Source organism: Bombus vancouverensis, chromosome 2, assembly GCF_051014615.1.
Source record: "Bombus vancouverensis nearcticus chromosome 2, iyBomVanc1_principal, whole genome shotgun sequence".
In the NCBI taxonomy this organism is placed as follows: Eukaryota; Metazoa; Arthropoda; class Insecta; order Hymenoptera; family Apidae; genus Bombus; species Bombus vancouverensis.
In genome coordinates this window covers 19440049-19467396 of record NC_134912.1, presented here as the reverse complement: position 1 = coordinate 19467396, position 27348 = coordinate 19440049, and the positions used below count along the sequence as shown (strand labels likewise).

The following is a 27348-nucleotide window of genomic DNA, read 5'->3' as shown; positions in this document are numbered from 1 at the left end:
ATCGTGATTATCACACGAGACACACAGGTTGCAAAGTACAATAGTATCTTGAGGTTTCACCTGACAGGCCGAGAGTGCTTTAAAGAGTCATTTCAGCGCTGCAAATGAAACATCTAAAAAGAGATAATAAAAGGTAAAGAAAAAAGAGAAGAAGTATTCTCGTTAATTAATATCCATTTATTGTTACGATAATCTATATATCTAGAACGAAAGAAGTAACTGGTTTGCGAATTTATCGATTCTAAAAATGTTCTATTTGATCGCTGAAATACTCGATCTTGCGCGCAAGCAATCAAAAACACGAATTAACTCGCAAGAAAAACTCGTTGTTAGGATGCAAGCATGCGTTTTATTCACGCTTTGCCTGTTGTCTGTTTCAATGTTTAGATCGATCGATTTTTTCCACGCGTATCAACGAGCGCTTTCGTTAAATAAAAAGGAGAAGATGTCGCGATCGTGCGTGTTGTTAATGAAGCGTTTAATTTCGCGTGCTTTCATCCTGCATGCGTTGATAACTTGCGATCAGGACGCAGGAAACTCGAATCACGGTGGATTCTACGGTGCGATTCTAGTTGTCCGAGCGCAATGACGGGTGTACTACATACGTCGTGATACGAATTCGACGATAACGGTACAATATTAACGATTATTGTCCTAGCGCCATAGAATAGTAAGATGATATTCCAATAATAAATGGCGAGATCGTAGATATCGCAAATTTCACTCGATATACGACTCGGTATAACGCTTTGTATTCATTTATTCCAATATCCTTAACAAGCATCGATTACGCGATTATTGAGATTTTGATTGCGAAATTCGCTCAAATTAACGAGGACTTGTATATTTGTGTGCTGCTACGTTCGTTACACGTTTCTTTTTAATAAAACCAAGTGCCATGCAATTACTAATGCAGATGTTAATTATCGAACAGTGGCTTTAAAGGGGATTCTAATTTATTCGTTATGATATTCATTCCAATCCTATGATTTTCTCTCTACGTTGTTTGTTGTTATCGAGAAGATTCATCGATCAACATTGATCGTATATGCACGAAAGATTTTGTATTATTCACAATTATATACTATATGGTCTAGCTTTTTTGTACTCGATAATTTTTGCTCTATATTTTAATACGTTAATAATAACGATTTTTTAATGAGTATCTCTCGCAAACTCTACGAAACAAGGGAGAGAATTTCGAAGAATTTTATCTACGAAAACAAAATATCTTATCTTCGAGTAAAAGACGAACTATTGTAAAAAACGTTCGACTATTTGTTCGGAAATGATTACTTCCGCCAACGTACAATGACTCGTAAAGGTATCGTGGATATTTACCATAGAAAACTTTTATAAATATATGTTATGTGTATCGTACGAAACTTTTTGAAATCTTACGAACACCAGAACGAGGCATCGTCATATTGGCAAAATTAAGAATAGGGTTTTTCCGCAAACGGTTGCCAGCGTATCGTTCGCGTTCATGACCCCGTTTTTCCCAGACATTGGTCAGGAAATGTAGGTCGCGCGACGTCGAAGGAACTCCTCGCCTACGTGTTACATAAATGCGCCTTAACCCCTGTGTTCGCGGCGGTCGCGCGCCATTAATATGGTCGCGAGACTCGAGTGTGTCCGTCCTGACACGGAGTGGTACTACTTGCAACAGCCTACCAGTCATTAGTCAATACACCGACGTTAGTCGATACACGCGGTGGCCGCTGGTCCGCAACCGGCAGCACGAGGCTGGAATAGGGTCGAAAACCCCTTCCATCGAACGGCTTCCTGGAAACAGAACGATACTTGCTGGCAAACTTTTGAATTCTTGCCAGCCTCCTCCATTGTTCACATCGACTGATCGATACTATTTTATTGCCCGCGTGTGCAAATCTTCCACGCCTCTCGGCGATTTCCTTCTCGTTGCATCTCTCAGATTCGAACGCGATGAAGCCTTTTGATTCTCTTTGATTCAATTTCAGATGATTTGTTGCTGAGAATTGTTTCGCGGCTGGCTTTGAGCAGGAGAAGAGGGAAGGTGAAAGAATGGAGATCGATTTTTCAATTTTATCGAGGATTTTAGAATTTTATATAAATATTTTCGCAAGATAATTTTATTTCGCGATGTTTTTAGCTGTTGCTCTTTTGCTTTATCGTTTAGGATTGCAAAGAAATAGCTAAGGGTAACTGGAAAAATTAATTTAGACCTCGTATAGAAAAATGGCATTATGTATTGGAAAAGAAATTAGGACATATGTGGATCAAGGGCATAGATAACATTGCAATTTACGTTTAACCTGGAATATTTTTCTTTTAGTATGTCATGGATTTTAATTCATTCGTTTCATTCGGTTCGTTAAGATTTCCTACGTGCGACGGCCCAAGAAGTTAGATGCATGTACATGACTCTGGAATTTGCATTTCATCTGGAATATTTTTCTTTCGAAATATCGAAGATCGAGTCGAAATTATGTGATAATATTGAACGATAGATTCAAGAGTATTAAATGCACTGATGCTAACTTGAGGATAGTTGTAACGTTAACAAAGGTAAGGTTTGGGATTTTACCATTACCAAAAGATGAGAGTTATGTTATAAGTCGAGAGACTGACGTAATATACGAAAGATAGAAATAAAATATGTACTCTTGGAACGTTGTAATAATCTTGTGCAATCTATGCGAGAAATAATATTATTCGGAGAATAGAAAATTTTATCCGAGTTTCTGCAAATTCATAACTACTTGTACAACTTCCCCTTTAATCGAGTATAAATATATTTCTTTCTAATCGTTTCACAAACACTATTTTGTACCTCTTTTTACCCTTATTTTCACAGTAACATTTAGTTTTAATTCCAACCACGACTAATGTCGCGATCTTATTCTATGCTGAATCGGTAACATTGGAAACGACACTAGAATGATAAGAAAGTTTGCTATCGCCCGAGACAAAGGACGAAGAAATACATTGGCTGATAGATCTATCGTACACCTTATCTATGCATATATCTTGCCCGAGCCACTGCTCATTTCCTTATCGCGATGATGACTGCTCGCTCGATAAAACCGTTTATCATAAACTTCTCGACTCTTCTTTCAAAACACTTTCACCAAATTTCTTATCCATTTCATAAGACATTATTTTTTATTTTATCGTTCCTCTATCGTTCGTGATTATTGTTCCTCTCCTATCGGAGATACAACGGGATTTTCTTCGTACATTTCATCGGTACCCTAATAATGGAACATCGATAGTATGCAAACTAACAGGTACAGGAAGGAGTAGAAACAAAGGGGTGGCGGAAGAGAGGGACAAGGGTGCATTGTTAGCTAAGAGACCGGGTAACAGAGTTAATGTCGCATTACGGCGTTGACTGCATAAGAACGTCGGTTGTTCGAAATCGTGAAAGCGCGAAGAAACAGTGGGGAAGAAATTCATCGAGATGACGGAAACCACCGAGGAAGCCAGAGTGAGCATTGACAAAAGGATTAATGTTAAATAGCCTCGAATAGGACGTTTCAATCGAATAGTTTCTCACGACGGGAATAATTAAACCTAATTAGCACGGTAACGAATGGTTGCTAGGGACATAGTAAATAAGGATTCCATTTCGTACGAACATTTTTCTGCATATTGCTACGAACCTACCCTTAAATCTCGATTAGATAACAAACACGATATTCCAAACTTTCTAAATTTTCACTGTTGCTTCACGCGTGATTCGTTCTGAGACTCGTGCGATTTTCGTTTTATCGCATTCGTGAATCGATGTTGTTACACGTAAGAAACATACACTTTCGTATGCAAATACGAGGCAAGCTCGTATCGTTGTTCTACCAAGTGATTCAGAATATGTTCGAGATGCAACTCTACGAACGTTAATCGAATATTGACACGTATATTAGTCGATTAGTGATACAGATGGTTGTTCTCGATCTGCGTGTTAAGAGGATATTCGCGTGCACGTTGGGTAATGTGGTACGAACCATATTTAATACCGGTTTGATCGATGCGTCGTTTGAAAAACCTCGTAGAAGATGTTCATTTTATTCGTTGATGGCGATTCAAGCTGTTCGATATTCGTGTAATCGATCGCGTGCAACGTGTAATTCTCACGTGTAACTTGTAATGGTTAGCTCTCGATAAAAGCGAAATTGTTAACGAGTGAGGAGAATAAGGTAGAGGCACGTATACATATTGATAATAGGAAATTACAAGTGATGGTTTTGATTGATTTTAAATGATCGACATATGGAGATCTGATTTTAACTTTTTGATTTTGTGATCAATTCAGTTTGAAGTATATTTTTAAATACTTACAAATACTTTAATGGTAGGAATATATTTATATCTCGATTTTGTAGTATAGCATATAGGAAATGGCGTACGCATTTATGTGCTACATTGTACATAAATGTAATCGTATTTATATACACATAAAGCGAGATGTGGGTAGGACAACTGTGACACCAAAAGTACATATATATACCTGCATATTACACGTATAAAGTGAAAAAGTTTTTAGTTATATTATTAATACGAAATTAGTATTTTATGTACAATTAATTGAACTAATTTTTTGCAGACCTACTCCATGCAATGAATATAAATAATAAAGCAAAAAGTAGAAAAACAATATACGCGAGGCAATACACGAGCACTGGCAATCTACAAATTGAAACAGAAAAACCAAAGTTACATTTTAATTTCAAAACATTCGCTGCAATACTAATTTTAAGCAACATCGTCGAATCATCGCTTAGAAAGCGATGTTGAATTACTAATATTTCCGGTTGTATCGTAACATGCTGGTTAATCCGGTGGCAGAAAAATATAAAGCAAAAGCAACGCTTCAGAAGATAAGAATAATCTTTGTATATAAATACAAATACTCATACGTAACTTATTCTTGTATACTCGTTGCAGAGCTGTTAGTTTCATCGTCGCGCATACGCAGCTACTGGATCGTGGATTCACAAATAAGAAATATTCACAACATGTTGTAAGAATCGTCGCTTTGACAAATATCTCGATCACCAATATTAATTTTAAAACATGCACGATGTAATCCATCACTATCATTAATACCACGAATGTTGTTCATTGTTATATGGACTATTCTTGTATAACACGATTTTACGACAATGGAAGAAGAATACACACTATGTGGTATCAGTATCGACTACTGTCGACAGAATCGCGCGGAAATTCCCACACGACACGAACGATACGTAGAAGGGCGGTACCAGACACGAACTCGTGGCACTGGATATCCGCTCCTTACACTACTTCGGAAGTCTTTCAGTTCGCCGGTGTAACTGTCGGTGAATCTCGCCATCGCGTTATCCATTCTTTTATCGTGTAATTGTATCTTCTTTGCCGGTTTAATTCGTTCGACCATGTTCGTGCAAGCTCCTGCTTTGTTGGTTCAACAGAAGTCGGAGAATTCTGAGGAAGGCAGCGACGAAGAAGGGACCGGTGATGTCCTCCAGGTCTATTGTTCTTTTGCTTTTTGGCCGTTTTATTTTATATTTTCTTCTGTTATTATCCGAAGCGCTGAGTGAAGCTACCGATTACCGTAATACTCGATAATGAAATATTGTCATAAGTGAATATGAAACAGTGATTTTTTAATGTGTCGTGCACGTAGTTAAGTTCGTGTAGGACAGTAGGACAATAAATAATTAGATAAACTGTAGCGATATTAACAAACGCAACTTCACAAAGTCGCTCTACTGTGAAATTAAATTGGATTTTTGAAACTCGAGTGTGCGATATAACAATTTATCACACTTTGATAACAGTAGTAAGAAATGACATCAAAAATAAAAAATAAAACTGGAATCGATTATTCTACGCCATGCTTGTAATAAAGAGGATAGACGAACATGTTTGACCAATGACAAGGCACTACTACTGACTCGAGCACGGCGTATAAAAAACAATTAATATCCTTCGATTTGCTTCGCAGAAACGCCGAGAAGAATGCGAGAGAAAGGCAAGACGAGGGGAGATGGATCCCCGTCTAGAATTCGCTTTCCAACTCTTGATGGATGCTACACAATTGTCCCGCCACGAGGTCATGGATCACGTTTTCGAGGGAGACATGCTGGACGAAATCAATCAACTGTTTTTGCCCCATATGAAGTCCACCCTCGTCTGGTATTATCAAGAAGTGGAGGAATCTGAAACTCTACGTCCTATAGAAACGGTCGAACCTTTTATCTTTTATTTTTGAATGAAAACCTCAATTTAACGTCAAAATTATCGAGTATTTTTTAATGTACATATAAATAATTATAATTAAAGTAGTATAATGAAAATAAATTACTCTGTATAACCGTGTTTCTATCTCGATGAAAGTCGATATTAATTTTACTGAAAATATTCACATGGTCTTAATAATTACCAGGAGAAAGAAACTAAAACTTGTCATTTTGTCGCATTTCGATCTTATTTTGTATGCAATTGTTAAGAATACATAAGTGCTTTCGACAAAATTAATGTTGACTTTCATTCAGATGGAAACGTACTTCTTGCATGTATGTACCTATTTTATTTTCATGATACGACTCTTTATTACAATTATTTATATTTAGTATATTTAGATATCAGTATTATCAGAGTCTAATTATTCCGGCGTTAATAATAAAATAACCGTGGAATTTTATTTTGCAGATTCAAGCAAAAACTTCGACCACTCGACCAAGTCCAAGCACATCGGTACCGAAAGTTAAAGAACAGAAAGAAATAAAAGAACCAGGGAAAAAGAAATTGTTTCTTACCGATGGATGGCAAGTACCTTGTACTGGAATATGCGTTTACATATTCAGGTATGATATAAAGTATAAGTGTTATACATAACAGTCTTATGAAGTTATAATTGGTAGTCGCACTTCAGTGACGCAAACTCGAAACTTTTATTAGATTAAATATCTCGAAACAATTACCCGAGGAAGGTTTCCAAAAAGATCTTTACACCGGTGTGATAGACACAAAAAAAGTGGGGATAATAACCGCGATACAGAGGGTAGTAGAGTACGTTTTCATGGATGCGCTTGCACATCCTGGCTCTGAAGGAGAGGACGATTGCCCGATGATTAAGAGCCTTTTATTACCGGGGTTAAGATCTTTCTGCAGTGCTCTGAAAGGTAACAATAGAATTATATATACAGTTACTATGTTTTCGTAAAATTTTAAGCGATTATATCGTTAAACTGCGAATAATTATGCAAATTTATATTTTTATGAACACGATTAACATTTTTTACAAATGAATAGAAACCTGCAGCGATAGCGTAAAAGTAACGAGCGTATATTCGGTATTTTGAACTTTGATATCAATATTTTGATATTTTATTTTTGATATGAAAACGAAAATATAAAATATTTTCCAAATTTTCTCAGTGTGTGAACAGGTAGCTCACGAAGGGCGCGTATTCGACGACGATGAAGCTCTAATGGTGCAAGTGCGCAACTTCGAGGAAGCAAAAGCATTTATAGCGAAAAAAGACGCTGTGAATATCGTAGAGGAAAGGGTAAGAACGTGGATCAAGAGATTGAAAGACTTCATGGTAGAAAGCAAGCAGGTGAAACGAGAGAATGATAATTCTGGTCCTCAGCAAGAATTGGAATATTGGAAACGAAGAGGAGCACAGTTCAGTCAGTTAGTCAACAAACTTCAGGTTCTATTTGCGTTTTCCTATCGTAGCAGATGATTTTACTGTCAATCGTAATAACGAGTAAACTATTATCTGTGCTACGTATAAATATTTAGGATCACGAAATACGAATGTCGCTTCTTTGTTTGCAAGTTGCGCGTTCCAAGTTGATAAAAGATTGGGTCGATGTAGAGGATGATGTCACTTATTGTTATAACGAAGCGAAGGATAATGCAAAATTTATACAAGCGTTGGAAAAATGCTGTCACTGCTTGTATTTGGACGATCCAGTAAGATAACATATCGTACGAAAAATAGAAATTATTTTTATTTTCCTATATTGTCTTCTATGTGTTTTTATACATATTCATATATATATATTGATATCACATATTTTTCAGGTGAAGATGAGAGATTCCCTCGTATCGCTATTACAAACAGTTCGTTTAATATACAGCGTGTCGAGGTATTACAACACATCGGAACGAACTAGTTCGTTAATGATAAAGATCACGAATCAAATGATCGTGGCTTGTCGAGATTACGTCACAAATAGAGGTCGAGAAACTGTCTGGGGTCAAGATCGAGCAGTTGCGCGATCGAGGCTGAAGCATTGCTTAAAACTGAACAAGTAAATTGTGGACTCGCTGTTTTCTATCGTTATACTTCGATCTGAGACGTATTGATTCATTTTTTGTCCTTTTGTGTGGGAAATAACAAAGAATACCGTTACATTACAGAGCTTACAGAGAAACTTATAGACTGGTTCGGTGTTCTCCTGCTGTAACCGAACAAGAATTCTCGTTTTCAGAAACTCACGTATTTGGACGATTCGATTCCTTTTGCGATAGAGTAAGAAAAATTTTGACTATGTTCGAATTGATACAAGATTACAAAAGTCTCTTCGAAAGAAGGATGGAGGGTCTTTTATTGGGAGAATGTATGTAATTAATATACAGATGCTATTTGTTTTTAATTCGTTAATATTTATCCACGCTTTTCAACTTTAGATCGTTTCGTGAGCGTAATTTTCATCTTTCTATTTTTTATTTTCTTTTACTCCAATAGCATTGGACGATGCCATAAGAACGTTCGAAGAGGCTGAGAAAGTTGCTACCGCTAAAGGTTACGATTATCTAGATCCAAGGAATACCGAATTTGATACGGACTACAATGATTTCATGACAAAAACTGATACCCTGAAACAAAACATCGGTAACATCATTGAGAAAAATTATGCGGACGTTTGGGAAACTCTTCAGGGTATACGATTTTTAACTCGATTCGAAAAAGTAAAGTGGTGCATTATAGCTGACTAAATAATGCACGAGAATTTGTACATTTGACACGTAAAGTTGCACGATTACTGTAATTATTGCACTCGAATCTAATTGTATGTATGAATGTGTTTCTTTGTCCATACATATTGTATTCAGTAGATCTTAAAATCATTTACTTTCGAAATTTGTTGATACTTTAATATTTGAATATTTTTATTTTATAGTTTCTTCATTTTTGTACTTTTTAATGTTTTAATTGATCTGTTTGCTTTTAAGGTCAGTGAGAAGATACCACTAACGAAACTAGATGAAAAGTACAACATAGTAGTAAAATATTGCGACAAAGAAGTGGACAGAATACTAAAGTTATTCAAAAAACAGAGGGATGATCCACCATTACCGAGGCATATGCCAGCTATCGCTGGAAGATTAACTTGGGCAAATTCATTGAAGTAAATTAAACAAGTTATTCGTACATCGTCGAACGATAATTTATGATTTTTATATCACCGACTCAAATTATTTTCTCTTCAGAGTACACTTAGATGAATTGGCTACATCAGTTTCCAATCATCCAGTGCTAAAGACTCTTCCGCTTACTATGGAACTAGAAAAACGGTATAATTACGCCCTCGGCGTTTTGAACCAATACAAATCAGACATCGCTGAAGTCTGGACTCATCAAAACTCTTGGGTCATTGAAGACTGTCTAAAACGGTAAATCGATCATACAAGTCCCTCGCAAACAAGAACCAAACTAACTAATTCCACTTTTTATTATATTAATTTTTTACCTAAACATCGTTGTTTTATCGATCCAGACCTTTGCTGGCGGTGGACGAAAAAACAGGAAAGATTAAAGTCAACTTAGAAGGACGCGTCACTCTCCTGCTCCGAGAAGCTGATTGCTTGGCCAAATTGAATCTGGAAATTCCTATCGTCGCATTGACTATTTTGGCGAAGAAAGATTATTTCACATTGGTCACAGACTCTCTTCAATTGATGATCGAAGAGTTCGTCTTTACGGCCAGACGTGTGAAACTTGAAGTGAGGCCATTGTTACTACCGCATTTGGTGCGAGTTGCATCTTTGCTGGAACCTGGTTTGACTTCTCTGAATTGGACCAATCCAGAATGGAAAAACTTCTATCAGAACACAAAACAGCAGATCAAGGAATTTGATATCCTTATTACAAGGGTTCACGATGTGTACGACAATAGGTACATTTCTGTTTAAACTTTTTGCAAATCGTACCTTTCTAAATTACAATAGCTTTCTTTAGATAAGCATATATTATGTTACTTGTTTGCTTTTGTCTTTCTTTAGTGTCTCTTAATTTTCGTCTATTTTACTTTTCTACAAATTCTTATTAGATACAATGAAATTAAAAGAGGTATTTTTGTTATACAGATATAACAATTTTGCTGATATTTGACAGTTAAACAAAATTTCTTACAATGATAAGGATTCCAGATTTTCATCGTTGATCGTTCTGCATAGGTTCATAGGTATTTATAAAATTAAATAAAAGTTCTCTTCCCTTGTTCCAAGGATTTTACAGGTGCTGGCAGCTATGCAAAAGATAACGTTACATTCTATGCCAGAATCTGATCAGCCTTGGACTATAGAGGAATTTGTAGAGAAGACCGAAGAAGTATGCAGACTGGCAGCGGTAGATTTATATCGTAAAAGTATGATGGTGGAAGAGGCTGTGGAAGAAGTATTAGATCTTGTTAAGAACGCGGCAGAGAATTTCAAAGCCGCTGCTAATTCCAGTCAATTCGAGTTTTTTAATAGCGAAGGTGATACGCGACATTATCTGAAAAACTAGTTTCTTCCATAATTAAATATAGCAATAGCCACGAAATTTCTTTTCATATATCAGCGTGAAAATGAAAAATTTCATCGTAAAAATTTTGCGAGCAAACTTCGCTAATACATAACGCAATTCTGTTTTGGATTTTTTCAAAAATGTTGTACCACGATACGCCTCTGTTTCTTTTCGACTCTAATCTATTTCCAATAAGAATTAAATCAATTATATAAAAAAATAGATTATAGATATCGTTCATAACATTTTAATCCACATTTCTTACTTTTTCTTTTTGCATATTTCCGAATCATAACTTTTATGTACGATGAGCTTACAGAAAAAGAAGAGGTAGTGGACCAAACGGTCCAACAAGATTGGTCCTTAGTTTGGAATTTATTCGACGATCCTCATCAGCTATTGGTTACTCCTGGTAGCTTACCGAAAGGAATGCAAGACATGGTTCGAAATGCCGTGTCCGAAATGAGAAGATATTACTCTAGAAAAGTCGTCGATGTTCTGATAAGAGTCACTAGAAGCTCCTTGGACATTATTAGAAAGCGATTTATTCGGGAAATCGATCCAGGTGACTTCCTATTCGATAAAATATAAATGCATAGTCCAAAGTTTTGCGGATGATCACATGAATTAATAATTATCGTTCGATCAGAGGACGCACCGAGTCCAATATTTCTGCTTCATGCAACATTAATGATACCGATGGTGACCGTGAAACCTAGTTTAGACGACGTACAGGAAGTCCTAACTTTAGTTGGTAAAACCATCGCTGGCGTTGCGAGAGGAGTGTCGCAATGGAATTCTAGAATAAATAAGGTATGATTTTTAACATATACGGTATAACACATACAATGATAAACGTTTAGTATTATAGTAAAACGTCTAATATATACTGTAATACATAATACTTTTTAATAATTCAGGATACATGGGGTCAAGCCTACCCCAAAAGGAATTTCGCAGATATCGTCATGCGCGCTCAGATGCAAGCAGCGAAGAGGAAACAAGAAGAGCCAGAAGATGCAAGAGTCAGAAGACGAAGGCTCTTCAAAATTATCTCTGAGGAGAGATCGATTTTCCCTGTTCAGGAGCAGAATTTTCACGCAATGGTGATGGATAACAAAGAAGTGATAAAACTATTATCCATGATAAACACGTGCATGCAAGAATTCAAGCTAGTAAGAAATCTTATATATATTTGTAAATATCGTTCTGCTTGTAGTAACACAAATTTCTAATTATCATTGCAGGACCTTGCAGAATTTATCGATAGGTGGAAGCCATATAAATTTTTGTGGAAGAATGAAAGAAGTATGCGGGAATTACTACAAATTTCTTTGCCTGAATTTGAATCTACGCTTCGAAAGCACAGTGAACTCGAAGATCTTTTAGCAACCGAACCTGATATGGTCATTTTTGGAAGTTCCATCGCTGTCTCCACGGAGAAGCTGAAATATGGCTTATACACGGAAATCAAAGGTAAAATAACATTAACTTAAAATTCGTAGGAGATTAATTATAATTTTCCTTCTATACACACAATCTTGCGTTGAAGCTTCATAAAATACATTTTTTTGTGTTGTTTTCCTTTTAATTATAATAACACTACAGTGTTACTGAATAGAAGATCAAATCAACCCAAATACGTTCGAATTTCTTCTTTGTAACGCTTCTCGAAACAACATAATTTTCCCCCAATTTGAAATCAGATTGAATATATTAATCAAATATTTGTGTTACTATTTATTACTCGTTATTCTTCACGAAAGAGCAGCGATATACGTGATGTGTAGATAAAAATAACGTCAAATGTATTACTAAAGTTCACAAAATAAAACTATCTTGCTATCATTGTTTCCAAAAAAAATGATAGCCAGATTTGAATTGTAATAAATCGCTGTCAAAAAGAAAATATATATATAAAGAAATTGTCAAAATTCGCAAAATAGAAAATACATAAAAAATGCAGTCATATTCCGAGAGATAGACGCTTTTCTCACACAAATGTCCATAGCGTGCACCCACAAAATTGGTCAAGCAATGAAAAAGAAGTACCGACGCGAAATGGAATATGTTTATGCGTTAATGAACGAAATGGAGCGTAAATTGGATCGTCAGATACGCGATCTGGACGACGTACGACTTATTATGGATACTTTAAAGAAAATTCGGGAACAGGAAGTTGACATGGAATTAAAAATCGACCCAATCGAGGAAGCCTTCAATATCGTCACAAGATACGAAGTACCAGTGGACCAAGAATGTCTGGAACAAGTTGATAACTTGAGATATACGTGGCAACAGTTGCTCGCACGAGCGCAAGAAAGTCACGTGTTGCTGTTGAAGCTGCAGCCACAGTTCGAGGAAGACCTTAGAAACAATCTCGAGAACTTCCGTATCGATAACAAGATGTATTGCGAGGAATACAGATCTTCTGGACCTATGCAGGCTGGTCTGAGTCCACGAGAAGCTTCGGATAGGCAGATCTTGTTCCAAAATAGATTCGATGGCATGTGGAGAAAATTGCAAACTTACCAAAGCGGTGAAGAATTGTTTGGTTTGCCTACAACGGATTATCCTGAACTATCGCAAATAAGAAAGGAGCTGAATTTGCTTCAGAAATTGTATAAATTGTACAATGATGTTATCGACAGGGTGAACAGCTACTATGACATTCCATGGGGCGAGGTAAAATATTTCTTCAAAAATGAATATCTGAAACGATTCGTGAAAGTATTTGCGCATACTTAGTAGAAAAATCTTTTATTTATATCATTAGATGTATTATGCAAGATATCTTTAGATTTCATCAATCTTCCACAAATTCAAACAAATCCGAGAATGTAATATTCAAATTTGATATTCTAATAGCTACAACTTCGATAAGAAGAACAGACATTTTCTTATTTAAAATTTATCCACCCTCTACTTTGCATTATTCGGAACAATTATTGATAATACATTGATCATTCGTTAATATTAACTACACATCGAATATATTCGTGCAATATATGAATATTATATCAGAACATTATTATATATTGCTGATGTTAATTTAATATCGATCATATATATCGTACATAATACATCAATATTGAAAGCAAGATAACTTACGTTGCCTATAACAAAGAATACCGATGCAATGTTCAGGTGAATATCGAGGACATAAACAACGAGCTAATGGAATTCCAAAACCGATGCCGCAAGTTGCCAAAAGGCCTGAAGGAATGGCCCGCGTTCTTCGCCCTAAAGAAAACCATCGACGACTTTAACGACATGTGTCCGCTCCTAGAATTAATGGCCAACAAAGCCATGAAACCTCGCCACTGGCACAGGATCGTAGAAGTGACGGGCTACTCGTTTGACCTCGAAAGCGAGGGTTTCTGCTTGAAGAACATCCTGGAGGCGCCTTTATTGAAATATAAAGAGGACATCGAGGACATTTGCATTTCGGCCATGAAAGAAAAAGACATCGAGGCGAAATTAAGGACCGTGGTGAATGAATGGTCGTCTCACGAGTTGACGTTCATGACGTTTAACAACAGAGGAGAATTATTATTAAGAGGAGACACCACTGCTGAGACGATTGGCCAACTGGAAGACAGTTTAATGGTGCTTGGCTCGTTGATGTCGAATCGATACAACGCACCATTCCGCAAGCAGATACAACAATGGCTCACGGATCTGTCGAATACAAACGAAATACTAGAAAGATGGCTGCTGGTACAAAATATGTGGGTTTATCTAGAAGCCGTGTTCGTTGGTGGTGACATAGCAAAACAATTACCGAAAGAAGCGAAAAGGTTTAGTAAGATTGATAAGAGCTGGCAGAAAATCATGCAGAGGGCACACGAGACTCCGGGAGTGGTACCATGTTGCGTAGGAGATGATTTGCTTAAGCAACTTCTGCCACATCTGCAGGAACAGCTGGAATTGTGTCAGAAATCTCTTAGTGGGTACGCATATAATTAGTAATTGTAAATAGTAAACGAAATTGCTACAATAATTGGTGCAATTGCAGATATTTAGAAAAGAAGCGTATGATGTTCCCAAGGTTCTTCTTTGTATCAGACCCTGCTTTGTTGGAGATACTTGGTCAAGCTTCTGATTCTCACACGATACAGAACCATCTGCTATCTATTTTCGACAATACGCGTTATGTGAAGTTTCATGATATCGAATATAATAAAATGACCGCCGTTATTTCATCGGAAGGTGAAACGATCTTGGTACGTGTGGGATCTTGTTCATAACATTTAATGATATATTTAAACGCTGAAATATAACTTTATCGTGGTATCGCATTAATAAAAATATAATACCGAGCATTTTTTGAAACGTAGCTTGAAAAAGCGGTGAGAGCAGAGGGCTCGGTAGAAACGTGGCTAACGCAACTTTTGCAAACATCGCAACAATCTTTACACTCGATAATCCGGCAGTGTCATTCTATGATAAACGATGCAAACTTTAATCTACTTACATTTTTGGATAAAATGCCAGCTCAGGTCGGTTTACTAGGAATACAAATGATCTGGACCAGGGACAGTGAACTAGCTTTAGCTCAAGCTCGTGCAGATAAAAAGATTATGACAGAAACAAACAACAGATTCCTGGATTTACTGAATACATTGATCGATCAGACTACCAGAGATCTTGCAAAAATTGAAAGAACAAAATTTGAAACTTTGATTACAATTCATGTGCATCAACGTGATATCTTCGATATATTAGTAAGTTGAAAGAAAATAATATTAATATGTACAGGGTGTCCTGTTGTATAGTGTGCAAACTTTGCCAGAGAATATAAAAAAGAACAGTCCAAGTAAGACTAGTAAATCTAAAGTTTACGTTCTAATATAAAAGATTACTATTCTAGAGAATAAAAAATATAAAAATCTAGAGATCGAAACTAGAGCGTTATTGACATTTTTCTTTTTTCTTAAAAAATTATTTCTTCGTAAAATAATACAGAGAAATTGCACTTATCTGGAAATTTTAGTTAGCTTCTACCGATTGAATTCATTTATCAGAAGTTATGTTGACTGTTCTGTACGAAAAATTATACGTAAAGAGAATTAGTAAAATTTCTTATTACACGACTCGAGTTATACGATCTGTTTCTCCCCCGATGATTTCAAATAAATCGAATTCTACTGTATTTCTGTTTACCTCTGAAAGAATATTAATTTATGAGGTTTCGTACATAGTGTCGCTTGAATGTACGATCACTGAACGATTTCGAGTGGCTGAAGCAATGCAGATTTTACTTCAAAGAAGACCTTGACAAAACATCGATCTGCATAACAGACGTGAACTTTACATATCAAAACGAATATCTAGGATGCACAGAAAGACTCGTGATTACTCCACTAACAGATAGGTAACTACAAATGTCGCAACAATAAATTACGATAAATACGTAAATATTATAAAGTTATGTATGCCTTTTTCTTCTATTTTATTTCTTACTTTATATTTCTAGATGCTATATAACTTTGGCACAAGCATTATCGATGTCTATGGGTGGCTCACCTTGTGGTCCAGCCGGAACAGGCAAGACCGAAACTGTCAAAGATATGGGCAAAACTTTGGCCAAGTATATAGTAGTATTCAATTGTTCGGATCAAATGGATTATAGGGGATTAGGACGTATCTATAAAGGACTAGCCCAAAGCGGATCTTGGGGTTGCTTCGATGAATTTAATAGAATCGAGCTACCAGTGTTGTCTGTCGCTGCTCAACAAGTTGCAGTTGTTTTGGCTGCGAAAAGGGAGAAGAAGAAGCAGTTCGTTTTTACCGATGGAGACTTGATCGACATGTGTCCTGAGCTTGGAATATTTATAACGATGGTAAATAAAAGATAACAAACGTATTAATACTGTAATGTAAAGTTACTTTCTTGTATGTGATGTAAAAGTTAGAATTATAAGATAAGAATTACGTTACAGAATCCTGGATATGCTGGTAGAAAAGAACTTCCAGAGAATCTAAAGATACAGTTTCGCACCGTCGCTATGATGGTACCTGATAGACAAATCATTATTCGAGTAAAACTAGCTAGCTGTGGTTTCCTGGAAAACATCACGCTTGCTCGGAAATTTTACACTTTGTACAAATTGTGCGAAGAACAACTTACAAAACAGGTAATTTATTTAAAAACACAGTAACTAAATTGTAATTTCAATAAACATCCTGTTCATTTATAAAGGTCCATTACGACTTTGGTCTAAGAAACATATTGTCCGTATTAAGAACATTAGGAGCGTCGAAAAGGGTAAACTCCAAAGATTCTGAAAGCACGATCGTTATGCGTGTTTTGAGAGATATGAATCTTTCGAAACTCATAGGTACATAATTATACTTATTACTATACTAAGAATATCTACTATTACCACTTGCAAGGACATATGTATAAAGTAAATGTTATCTATGAAATAAATGTCAGTATTGAGTACATTAATTATTTTAGACGAGGACGAACCATTATTTATATCATTGGTGGCTGATCTGTTTCCAAATCAAGCTCTTGAAAAGACTTCTTATCCAGAGTTGGAAGCTGCTATTAGTCAACAAGTAGAAGAAGCTGGATTGATATACCATCCGCCGTGGGTGCTAAAATTAATACAGCTATACGAAACACAAAGGGTAAGACATGGAATAATGACCCTAGGTCCGACCGGTGCAGGAAAAACCACTTGTATACATATTTTGATGAAAGCTTTAACGCAGTGCGGCAATTTTCACAGGTAATTACATTGAAAAATATTTTTCGAATAATTTATATGGCAACATAAAAATTCATTCTTAGTCCGCGAAATAATTTTTTTTCTTCATTTTATCTTATATATGTTCAAATGTATAACGCCATGTCCATTGCCATTTATATTTTTCGAACATCGTTACGAAACACCGTTAAAAATTGTTTTTTCACCAAATAATATAACTTAAAATGATTTAACTCGGTCAATGATCAGGAACGTATTTTACAGAGAGATGAGAATGAACCCAAAAAGTATAACAGCTGCTCAAATGTTTGGCCGATTGGACGTGGCGACTAATGATTGGACGGATGGAATATTTTCAGCTTTATGGCGCAAAACATTGAAATTAAAAGAAGGAGAGTACGTATGGATGGTGCTTGACGGACCTGTTGATAGCATCTGGATCGAGAACTTAAACTCTGTACTGGACGACAATAAAACTCTCACTCTTGCGAATGGTGACCGATTATCGATGTCATCTAATTGCAAGATAATCTTTGAGCCTCATAATATCGACAATGCAAGTCCAGCTACGGTATCTCGTAATGGAATGGTGTACATGAGTTCATCAGGATTGGACTGGAGTCCTGTGGTGACTGCTTGGTTGAAAAGTCGAACACCTTTGGAGCAAGAAGTGTTTGGTCAATGTTTTACAGATTCTTTTACGCAGGTAAAGACACGTAATTGCCATTCTATAAAATATTTAAAAACACATTATTTATATGTCGGGTTTACATTAGAATTAGGGTTAAGGGCGTGAAACGAATCTTCGTTTGGGTTACACGTCGTTATGCAATAGAGAAGACATTGACTAGTGCAAATACGATTATTATAGAACCAGACAAGTAACCGTGGTAGTTAGGTACTCGAGAAACTAATGACAATGATCCTAGGTTCAATAACGAATCCGCGGTCGACGGGATGATAGATGAACGTACTCACAAAATCTAAGTCGGATGCGTAATATTCACTGGTCGTAAAGGGTTACTCCTTTCATCAGTGAGAGCACGAGCGAGAATGCCTTTCCGGTCCCGATGATGCCACAGAGGAAAACTATAATGGGGTGTGTCTAAGGACACGAGATCATCGGATTCGTCGAGAAAAGCCTTCGTTCAGAAAGTAAGGGAAATTGGCGTTGCTGCTAATTGGTCAATCTCCATATCGGTGGTTAGAAAAAGATGCTAGCCGCCCTCGAGGGAAAGTTGCTAGTGGGAGACGCCGCTCGTTGAAAAATAGGTCTCCCCTATTTTCCCGTAGTTGGGACAAAGACTGTTTGTCTGTTTGAAGGACTTTAGTTGACTAAATCTTAAGATTCATAACGGGCCCTCGAGCTAGCCGAACATGTACTGCGGAGACGCATCGACATCTGGCAATCATCTTACTCGAAGAATAGGGTCTGCGTGTGGCGAGCCACGGGACAGAAACCGTTGGAATGTTTACTGTCGCGTGTCGCCACGAATATTTCTTTTAAGGAGAGCTATAGAATTACTCCCTACCTTTGTTAGACAAAGCGTTCATCCCGTGACCGCGGCTACGTTCGGCGACTGACTGTCGCCTCGAGCCCAAGCTCACTATCACAACTCTCGAACAATTACAATCGGATTGAATAACTACAATTGTTCAATTACAGACTCCGGTGTTCTTTCATCTCCGACATATAATTAGATTAGATAGAGATACTTGCGCAAATTTTGTTCAAATGTTGATAAAGAAAATTAAACGTGAAGAAAATTATGTCTTATTTTCCAGATATTTCGATATGTATTTTGTTAATATTTCAAGTTTATATTTGTCCATTATCCCACATTTCCATCTGATCCAAGTGTATAAATATCCAATTCTAAACAAATTAGTAATGTAATTACAAATTAACATGCAAAATTAATCACATTGTTTTACCTTATTACGAAACTATTTTTCCTATTTCATATTTCCTGGAAAAAATGACTATGAAAATATTAAGTTAATTCTAAAAACTATCTATTTGTATCCTAAATAAAATTTCTGACAATATTTTTTGTATTACAACATTGTAATATTGTGATATTGTAATTACAACAACATATAATTAATTTATAGATTTATTCATGGAGCACTCAAGCTTTATCGTTGACAATAGACGTTCTACAATGCAACATAGTGCGACAAATGTTATGTCTCCTCGAGGGTCTAATTCCACCCGAGGTACGCATAGAAGAAAACGACGACGAAGAAACAGAAGATGAAAAACGCCAACCGATGACAGTCGAACATCTAAAACGTTTTTACGTTTTTGCTTTGGTGTGGGGTATAGGAGCACTGTTAGAAACATCGGACAGGCAAAAGTATGACTCCTACCTGCGACAAAATTTCGAAAGTTTAGATTTACCAACATCAGAAAAATACCCCGAAGCACAATTGTTCGATTTCTATGTCAGTGAAAAGGGTAAATGGGATACGTGGACAAGCATGGTGACCAACTACGTTTATCCAGAGTATTCGACGCCTGATTACAGCAATGTATTGGTTCCTATACCTGATAACGTGAGAATACAATACCTAATCGATCTAATTGGTCGTCAAGATAAAGCAGTTTTATTAATAGGTGAACAAGGTTCTGCCAAAACCGTCATGATGAAGTCGTACATGAAAAAAGCGAACAGAGAGACCACTTTAAGTAGATCGTTCAATTTCAGTTCGGCTACGAGTCCATATCAGTTTCAGAAAACCATAGAAAGTTACGTGGAGAAACGTCTAGGTAGCACGTTTGGACCACCAGGAGGGAAGAAAATGTTGGTTTTCATCGATGATATAAATTTGCCACAAATAAACGAGTGGGGTGATCAAATCACCAACGAAATTGTTCGTCAAACGATGGATATGAAAGGATTTTATTCTTTAGAGAAACCTGGAGACTTTACTAGCATCGTAGACGTAACATTTTTGGCAGCAATGTGTCAACCAGGTGGTGGAAGAAATGACATTCCTCTAAGATTGAAGAGACAGTTTTGCATTTTCAATTGTACGCTACCTAACGAAGCATCCATTGATCGCATTTTTAGCGTACTCGGAGAAGGTCATTACAACGCTAAAAGAGGATTTTCAGCGGAAGTTAGGAATCTCGTCAATAAAATGGTTCCCCTGACAAGAACACTTTGGGAAAGAACTAGAGCTAATTTATTACCTACACCGGCCAAGTTTCACTATACCTTTAATCTTCGAGATTTATCAAGAATTTGGCAAGGTATGCTTGGTACACTATCCACAGTTATCGATAAGGAAAGTGTGCTTATGTTGCTGTGGAAACACGAATGCAGTCGCGTATTCAGTGATAGATTCACTATACAAGCGGATAAAGACTGGTTCGATGAAGAAATTCTGAAAGTTGTTAATGAAATGCTAGGGGAGGATTATACGAACATGCTCGATCAAGATCCTGTGTTCGTAGATTTCATGAGGTAAGTATTATCAGTACGATCAACCGCGTACTTAATTTAAGTCAGATTATATAGCTTATCACAACAGTAATATTGTCGATCGAAAAAGAGGCGTGCTAAAACTTCTACCTTAAATAAATATTAACATGTTTACTAGCGTTAGAAAATCATAAGAATTGCTCAATTACACGCACCTTTTACCATTTTCGTGACAATTTTTAGAGATGCACCCGAACCAACCGGTGAAGAAGGTGAAGACGCCGACGTTGAGTTACCGAAAGTATACGAACCCGTTTATGACGACCAAATCCTCAGGGACAGACTAGAAATGTTCCTTTCGCAATTCAACGAAATGCAAAGAGGTTCTGGTATGGATTTGGTCTTCTTCCCCGATGCCATGCTGCATTTGGTTAAAATATCTAGAGTCATTAGACATCCAAAAGGGAATGTAATGTTAGTCGGTGTCGGAGGATCTGGCAAGCAAAGTCTCACGAAATTGTCATCCTTCATTGCCGGCTACAAAACGTTTCAAATCACTTTGACAAGATCTTACAACGTAGCAAATTTTTTAGAAGATCTAAGATATCTTTATCGAACGTGCGGAGCTCAAGGAAAGGGTACGACGTTTATATTTACTGATCTGGATATTAAAGAGGAGGGCTTCTTGGAATACTTGAACAATATTCTGAGTTCCGGGGTTATCAGCAACTTATTCACTCGTGACGAACAGCAAGAGATCATTTCGGAATTGACGCCTATCCTGAGACGCGAAAATCCAAAACGAACGATCAGCAACGAACTCGTAATGGATTTCTTTCTTCAGAGGACCTGTCAAAATTTACACGTAGTATTTTGTTTCTCCCCGGTTGGCGAAAAGTTTAGAAATCGTGCTCAACGTTTTCCAGCTCTCATATCAGGCTGCACGATCGATTGGTTCCAGCCTTGGCCCAGGGACGCTCTAATCTTAGTCGCTAAACACTTTCTGCACGACTTTAGCATAGCTTGTACCAGCGAAGTCAAATCTGAATTGGTGAATGCCTTAGGCTCCATACAGGATATTGTTTCTCTGACGTCCGCGGAATACTTTCAAAGATTTCGTCGCGCTACTCACGTCACGCCAAAATCGTATTTGAACTTCATCGGTGGCTACAAAAATATCTACCAAAGCAAACAACATGAACTCGGCGAGGGGGCTAGGCGCATGGATACTGGCTTAGCGAAGCTGGAAGAAGCTTCGATATCAGTTGAGATCTTGAAAAGAGATCTGGCTGAGATGGAAAAAGAGCTAGTTCAAGCATCTGAAAAAGCAGAAACTGTCCTCTTGGAAGTGACAGAAAGAGCAATGCAGGCAGAAGCATTTAAGAATCAGGTGCAAAAAGTAAAAGAGAAAGCTGAGCAGTTGGTAGCTTGCATAGCAGAAGAAAAAGCTTTAGCTGAACAAAAGCTAGAGGCGGCTAAGCCTGCGCTGGAGGAAGCAGAAGCTGCTCTGAACACTATTAAACCGGCTCATATAGCTACCGTCAGGAAATTGGGTAGACCACCTCATCTCATTATGAGAATCATGGATTGTGTGTTAATTCTATTTCAACGCAAAATTGGATCGGTTGTTCCGGATACAGCTGCGCCATGTCCAAAGCCTTCTTGGGCAGAATCGTTAAAGTTAATGGCCAGCACCACGTTCTTGCTTCAATTACAAAACTATCCGAAAGACATAATAAACAACGAGATGGTTGAATTACTTCAACCTTACTTTAAGATGGAGGACTATAACATGGAAACTGCTAGACGAGTTTGCGGTGACGTGGCAGGTTTATTGTCCTGGACAAAGGCAATGGCTTTTTTCCATTCGGTGAATAAGGAAGTCCTACCACTGAAGGCTAATTTAGCGTTACAGGAAGCAAGACTCAAGGTGGCCATGGAGGATCTGGCAAACGCCGAGAGAGAATTATCGGAAAGAGAAATGGCCCTGCAAGCGGTTAAGGAACAATATGACTCTGCTGTTTCGGAGAAGCAAAGATTGACGGAAGCTGCAAACGTGTGTCTTAGGAAAATGACAGCTGCAACCGCATTGATTAACGGGTTAGGCGGTGAGAAAATACGCTGGACCGAGCAAAGCAGCGAGTTCAAAATTCAGTTAGGTCGACTAGTTGGAGATGTTTTACTAGCAACTGGCTTTTTATCGTACTGTGGACCATATAATCAACAGTACAGAGCTAGCTTAGTGTCATCTTGGATGAACATTTTGGCAACTAAATCCATTCCCTTCACTAAAAATCTGAACATTACAAACATGCTCGTAGACAGTGCGACAATGTCGGAATGGACGCTTCAAGGGCTACCAAATGACGAATTGTCTGTGCAAAATGCGCTTATCGTAACTAAATCCTCTTCGTATCCTCTATTAATAGATCCTCAGAATCAAGGAAAAATGTGGATAAAGAACAAGGAATGCATGAACGAACTACAGATTACGTCTCTTAATCACAAATATTTTAGGACTCACCTTGAAGACAGCCTCTCTTTAGGCAGACCATTGCTGATAGAAGACATCGCGGAAGAGTTAGATCCAGTTCTCGATAACGTGCTTGAAAAGAATTTTATTAAATCCGGTTCCATCGAGAAAGTAATCGTCGGTGACAAAGAATGCGATGTAATGCCCGGTTTTATGTTGTACATCACCACGAAATTACCAAATCCTGCTTACAGTCCTGAAATTTCAGCAAAGACATCGATAATCGATTTTACTGTCACGATGTTAGGCCTGGAAGATCAGCTACTTGGTAGAGTTATCCTTATGGAAAAGGCAGACTTAGAAGCCGAAAGAGTGGCTCTGTTCGAATCAGTGATGACGAACCAACGATCAATGAAAGAACTCGAAAGCACTCTGTTACATCGACTCACCTCTTCCGAAGGCTCTTTAGTAGACGATGAAGCGCTTATAAATGTGCTCAGAGAAACCAAAGTAACTGCAGAATCGGTTAATGAAAAACTAAAGGTGTCTGCGTTAACGGAAAAGAAGATCATGTTAGCCCGAGAAGAATTCCGTGCTGTCGCGTCGAGAGGATCTATTTTGTATTTCCTTATTGTAGAGATGAGCAACGTAAACGTAATGTACCAAAATTCGTTGCGACAATTTCTGACTATATTCGATAATTCCATTACCAAATCTGTGAAAAGTCCTATCACTGGTGAAAGAATAAACATAATTCTTCGTCACCTTACCTACGAAGTGTGGGCCTTTACTCTGAGAAGTCTATACGAACGACACAAATCGTTGTTCACCTTGATGCTAGCTATGAAGATAGACTGTCATCGAGGTGTAATTTCTCATACAGAGTTCAACGCTTTTATTAAAGGCGGTGCATCTTTGGACTTAAACGCAGTTACACCTAAACCATTCAGATGGATTCTTGATATAACTTGGCTGAATCTAGTCGAGATCAGCAAACTAGACACGTTCTCGGATATTCTAACGAAAATCGAATTCAGCGAAAGAGAATGGCGAGTATGGTACGAAAGAGAGAAACCCGAGGAAGAGGAACTTCCTTGCGGATATCAGAAGAAACTCGACGTGTTTAGAAAATTACTTTTGATCAGATCGTGGAGTCCGGATAGAACTTTGTCCCAGGCGAAAAAATACGTGGTTGAATCATTAGGGAAAGAGTATGGAGAAACGAAGATCTTGGATCTAGAAGCTACGTGGTTAGAGTCTGAAGTTAGATCACCGCTTATATGTATATTGTCGATAGGATCAGACCCTAGCCCACAGATTACTGCACTGGCAAAGCAAAAAGTCATCCGTAAGCAAGTTGAGAACGTTTAACTTATATAAATATAAAAATAAAAATAAGCTACGATTTCATTTAAAAGTATAATTTATATTTAATGTATATTTTAGAATTGCGATCGGTGTCCATGGGCCAAGGCCAAGAATTTCATGCTCGAAAATTGATCTCGGACGCTATGAACACTGGTACTTGGGTATTGCTACAAAATATTCACTTATCACTTCCTTTTTGCACGGAAGTTATGGACGCTCTAGTTGAAACAGACATTGTGCACGAAGCATTTAGACTTTGGATGACTACAGAAGTTCATCCGCAATTTCCTATTGGTTTACTGCAGGTCTTTCCTTACATCTGTCAGAAGGGTTAATTTATAGACAAATAAGTTCTTTCTTATAACCAGCATCATTCCAGATGGCCATCAAATTTACGAACGAACCACCGCAAGGTATTAGAGCCAGCCTGAAAAGAACTTACCAAGGCGTAACGCAGGACACATTGGATTACAGTACGCAATCACAGTGGCCACCTTTACTGTATGCTGTTGCGTTTCTACATACGGTAGTTCAAGAACGTAGAAAATTCGGACCTCTTGGTTGGAACGTACCATACGAATTTAATCAGGCTGATTTTGCTGCTTCCGTTCAGTTTATACAGAATCATTTGGATGAGATGGATCCAAAACGGGGAGTATCGTGGCCAACTATTTGCTATATGCTTGGAGAGGTTTGAAAATTGCATTAATTATACAAATATTTATTAAAATAGTTTGTGTTACCTTATTTTTGGTGACTTACTATCGGTATATCATCGAGTTGCACGTGGTTGATCCCAATCAAAAAAATCTTCAAAATGATCACACTTCAAAATAATAACAAACATCATAAAACTGAAACGAAAATACAAAAGTTCGTTATACCTAACTATTTTATATTTATTTCTATATGCAGGTTCAATACGGTGGTAGAGTCACTGATGACTTCGACAAGCGTTTGTTAACTACATTTACGCACGTTTGGTTTTGCGATGTACTATTGCGACCTGGCTTCGAATTTTATCGTGGATACAAAGTACCACAAACCAAGAATCTTCAGGGATACTTGGATTACATCGATAGCTTGCCTGCAACCGATACGCCGGAAGTGTTTGGTTTACATCCAAATGCAGACATTACTTATCAAATAAATACAGCGAAAGGAATACTTGACACGATTTTGAGTGTCCAACCGAAAGAAGGGAATGCACAAGGCGGTGAAACTAGAGAAAACGTCGTCTATAAACTTGCTAACGACATGCTAGCCAAATTACCAAAGCAATATAATTCTTTTGAAGTGAAAGAAGCACTTCAACGAATGGGTGCACTGTTGCCGATGAATATATTTTTGAGACAAGAAATCGACAGGTATACTTTCTTGCATTCTCTTTTTTATCTCTAAATAATTTGCTCACTAGTCGAATTTCTACAGGATCACCAGAGTCATTAAAGAAGTGTATAACACTTTAACAGATTTGAAATTAGCTATCGAAGGTACCATTGTGATGAGCCAAGGTTTACGAAAGTCACTTGATGCGATGTACGACGCTCGCATTCCCGAGAAATGGCTAAAAATTTCCTGGGAATCGGCAACGCTTGGATTTTGGTACACAGAGCTTTTAGAACGAGATCATCAATTCAGGCAATGGTGCATTTACGGCAGACCTAAGGTCTTTTGGATGACTGGATTCTTTAATCCTCAGGGATTTCTAACTGCAATGAGACAAGTTAGACAAATATTCCTTTTTCGAAAATACTAAATTTAAAATTAATTTTTTTCAACGATAAATGAAATTTATTATTATACAATACCTCGAATGAATTAAAAATAATTACTCGTGATATCATCTCTTGAATTGCATCGATAAGAAAGCTGTCCAATATTTGCAAATTTAAAACAAAATAATTTTGATTTCCAAATCTCTATTTTTCGCAGGAAGTAACTCGAGCACATAAAGGTTGGGCTCTTGACTCTGTTGTATTACAAAATTTAATTACAAGATTTAACAAGGAAGATATAAAAAATCCACCTCAGGAGGGAGTATACGTTCATGGCCTATTTTTAGAGGGTGCTTCGCTTGATCGTAAAACCAGCAAATTAGTAGAAAGTAAACCAAAAGTTCTATATGAACAAATGCCTGTGATTTACATTTACGCAATAAACACAACTGCAGGGAAGGATCCAAAACTTTATGAATGCCCTATATATAGAAAACCACAAAGAACAGATTCGAAGTACATCGGATCGATCGATTTTGAAACTGATCATAACCCTCGACATTGGACACTACGAGGTGTAGCGCTTTTGTGTGATATAAAATAAAATAAAATACTCCAAACACGCTATTATTTTTCCTTTCTGCTATAATGTACTCGCTAAATACCAATCACATTATGTAATACTAGAACGTCAGATATAATGCATGTCAAACAGTACCAGTTTGTACCATGTAAGGCTTATCAAATGTCTATGTACACCCTTTCAAAGCATTAAAATTTTCAATATATTCAAATACTCAACATTACTTTCTTTTTCTTAATTAAAAAGAAGAAAAATTAAAGTTTTAAGACTGCTTCAAAATA

General features: G+C 37.2%; 1 protein-coding gene and 1 long non-coding RNA gene across 2 annotated transcripts; one reads left to right on the top strand and one right to left on the bottom strand.

Annotated features, from left to right (window-relative positions):
- Nucleotides 1–205: 205 nt before the first annotated feature.
- Nucleotides 206–25688, bottom strand: LOC143305156 (uncharacterized). The gene is made up of 4 exons (XR_013061879.1): nucleotides 25529–25688; nucleotides 25209–25448; nucleotides 23450–25085; nucleotides 206–7144 (listed from the first exon to the last, which is right to left on the bottom strand). It is a non-coding gene; the product is annotated as an uncharacterized LOC143305156 (long non-coding RNA).
- On the top strand, nucleotides 5400–27217 carry Dhc1 (dynein axonemal heavy chain 1). The gene is made up of 34 exons (XM_076627894.1): nucleotides 5400–5492; nucleotides 5972–6211; nucleotides 6679–6833; nucleotides 6928–7151; nucleotides 7408–7685; nucleotides 7778–7951; nucleotides 8063–8292; nucleotides 8402–8601; nucleotides 8730–8953; nucleotides 9218–9393; nucleotides 9476–9658; nucleotides 9763–10161; nucleotides 10493–10743; nucleotides 11092–11337; nucleotides 11422–11585; nucleotides 11693–11947; nucleotides 12020–12248; nucleotides 12784–13457; nucleotides 13920–14725; nucleotides 14791–14998; nucleotides 15113–15499; nucleotides 15977–16149; nucleotides 16252–16618; nucleotides 16718–16912; nucleotides 16978–17116; nucleotides 17239–17515; nucleotides 17759–18200; nucleotides 19610–20967; nucleotides 21169–24746; nucleotides 24845–25071; nucleotides 25146–25457; nucleotides 25682–26133; nucleotides 26198–26492; nucleotides 26702–27217. Exons 1-34 carry the CDS (start codon nucleotides 5400–5402, stop codon nucleotides 27086–27088), a joined length of 13998 nt encoding a protein of 4665 aa, XP_076484009.1. The 3' UTR covers nucleotides 27089–27217.
- The last annotated feature ends 131 nt before the right edge of the window (nucleotides 27218–27348 follow it).

Bases quoted from the DNA above. Each gene is read 5' to 3' on its own strand.
- Dhc1 (XM_076627894.1), top strand. From the start codon at position 5,400: ATGTTCGTGCAAGCTCCTGCTTTGTTGGTTCAACAGAAGTCGGAGAAT. The intron at 7,952-8,062 runs GTAAGATAACAT...CATATTTTTCAG, and splicing joins GCTTGTATTTGGACGATCCA to GTGAAGATGAGAGATTCCCT. The intron at 10,162-10,492 runs GTACATTTCTGT...CCTTGTTCCAAG, and splicing joins CACGATGTGTACGACAATAG to GATTTTACAGGTGCTGGCAG.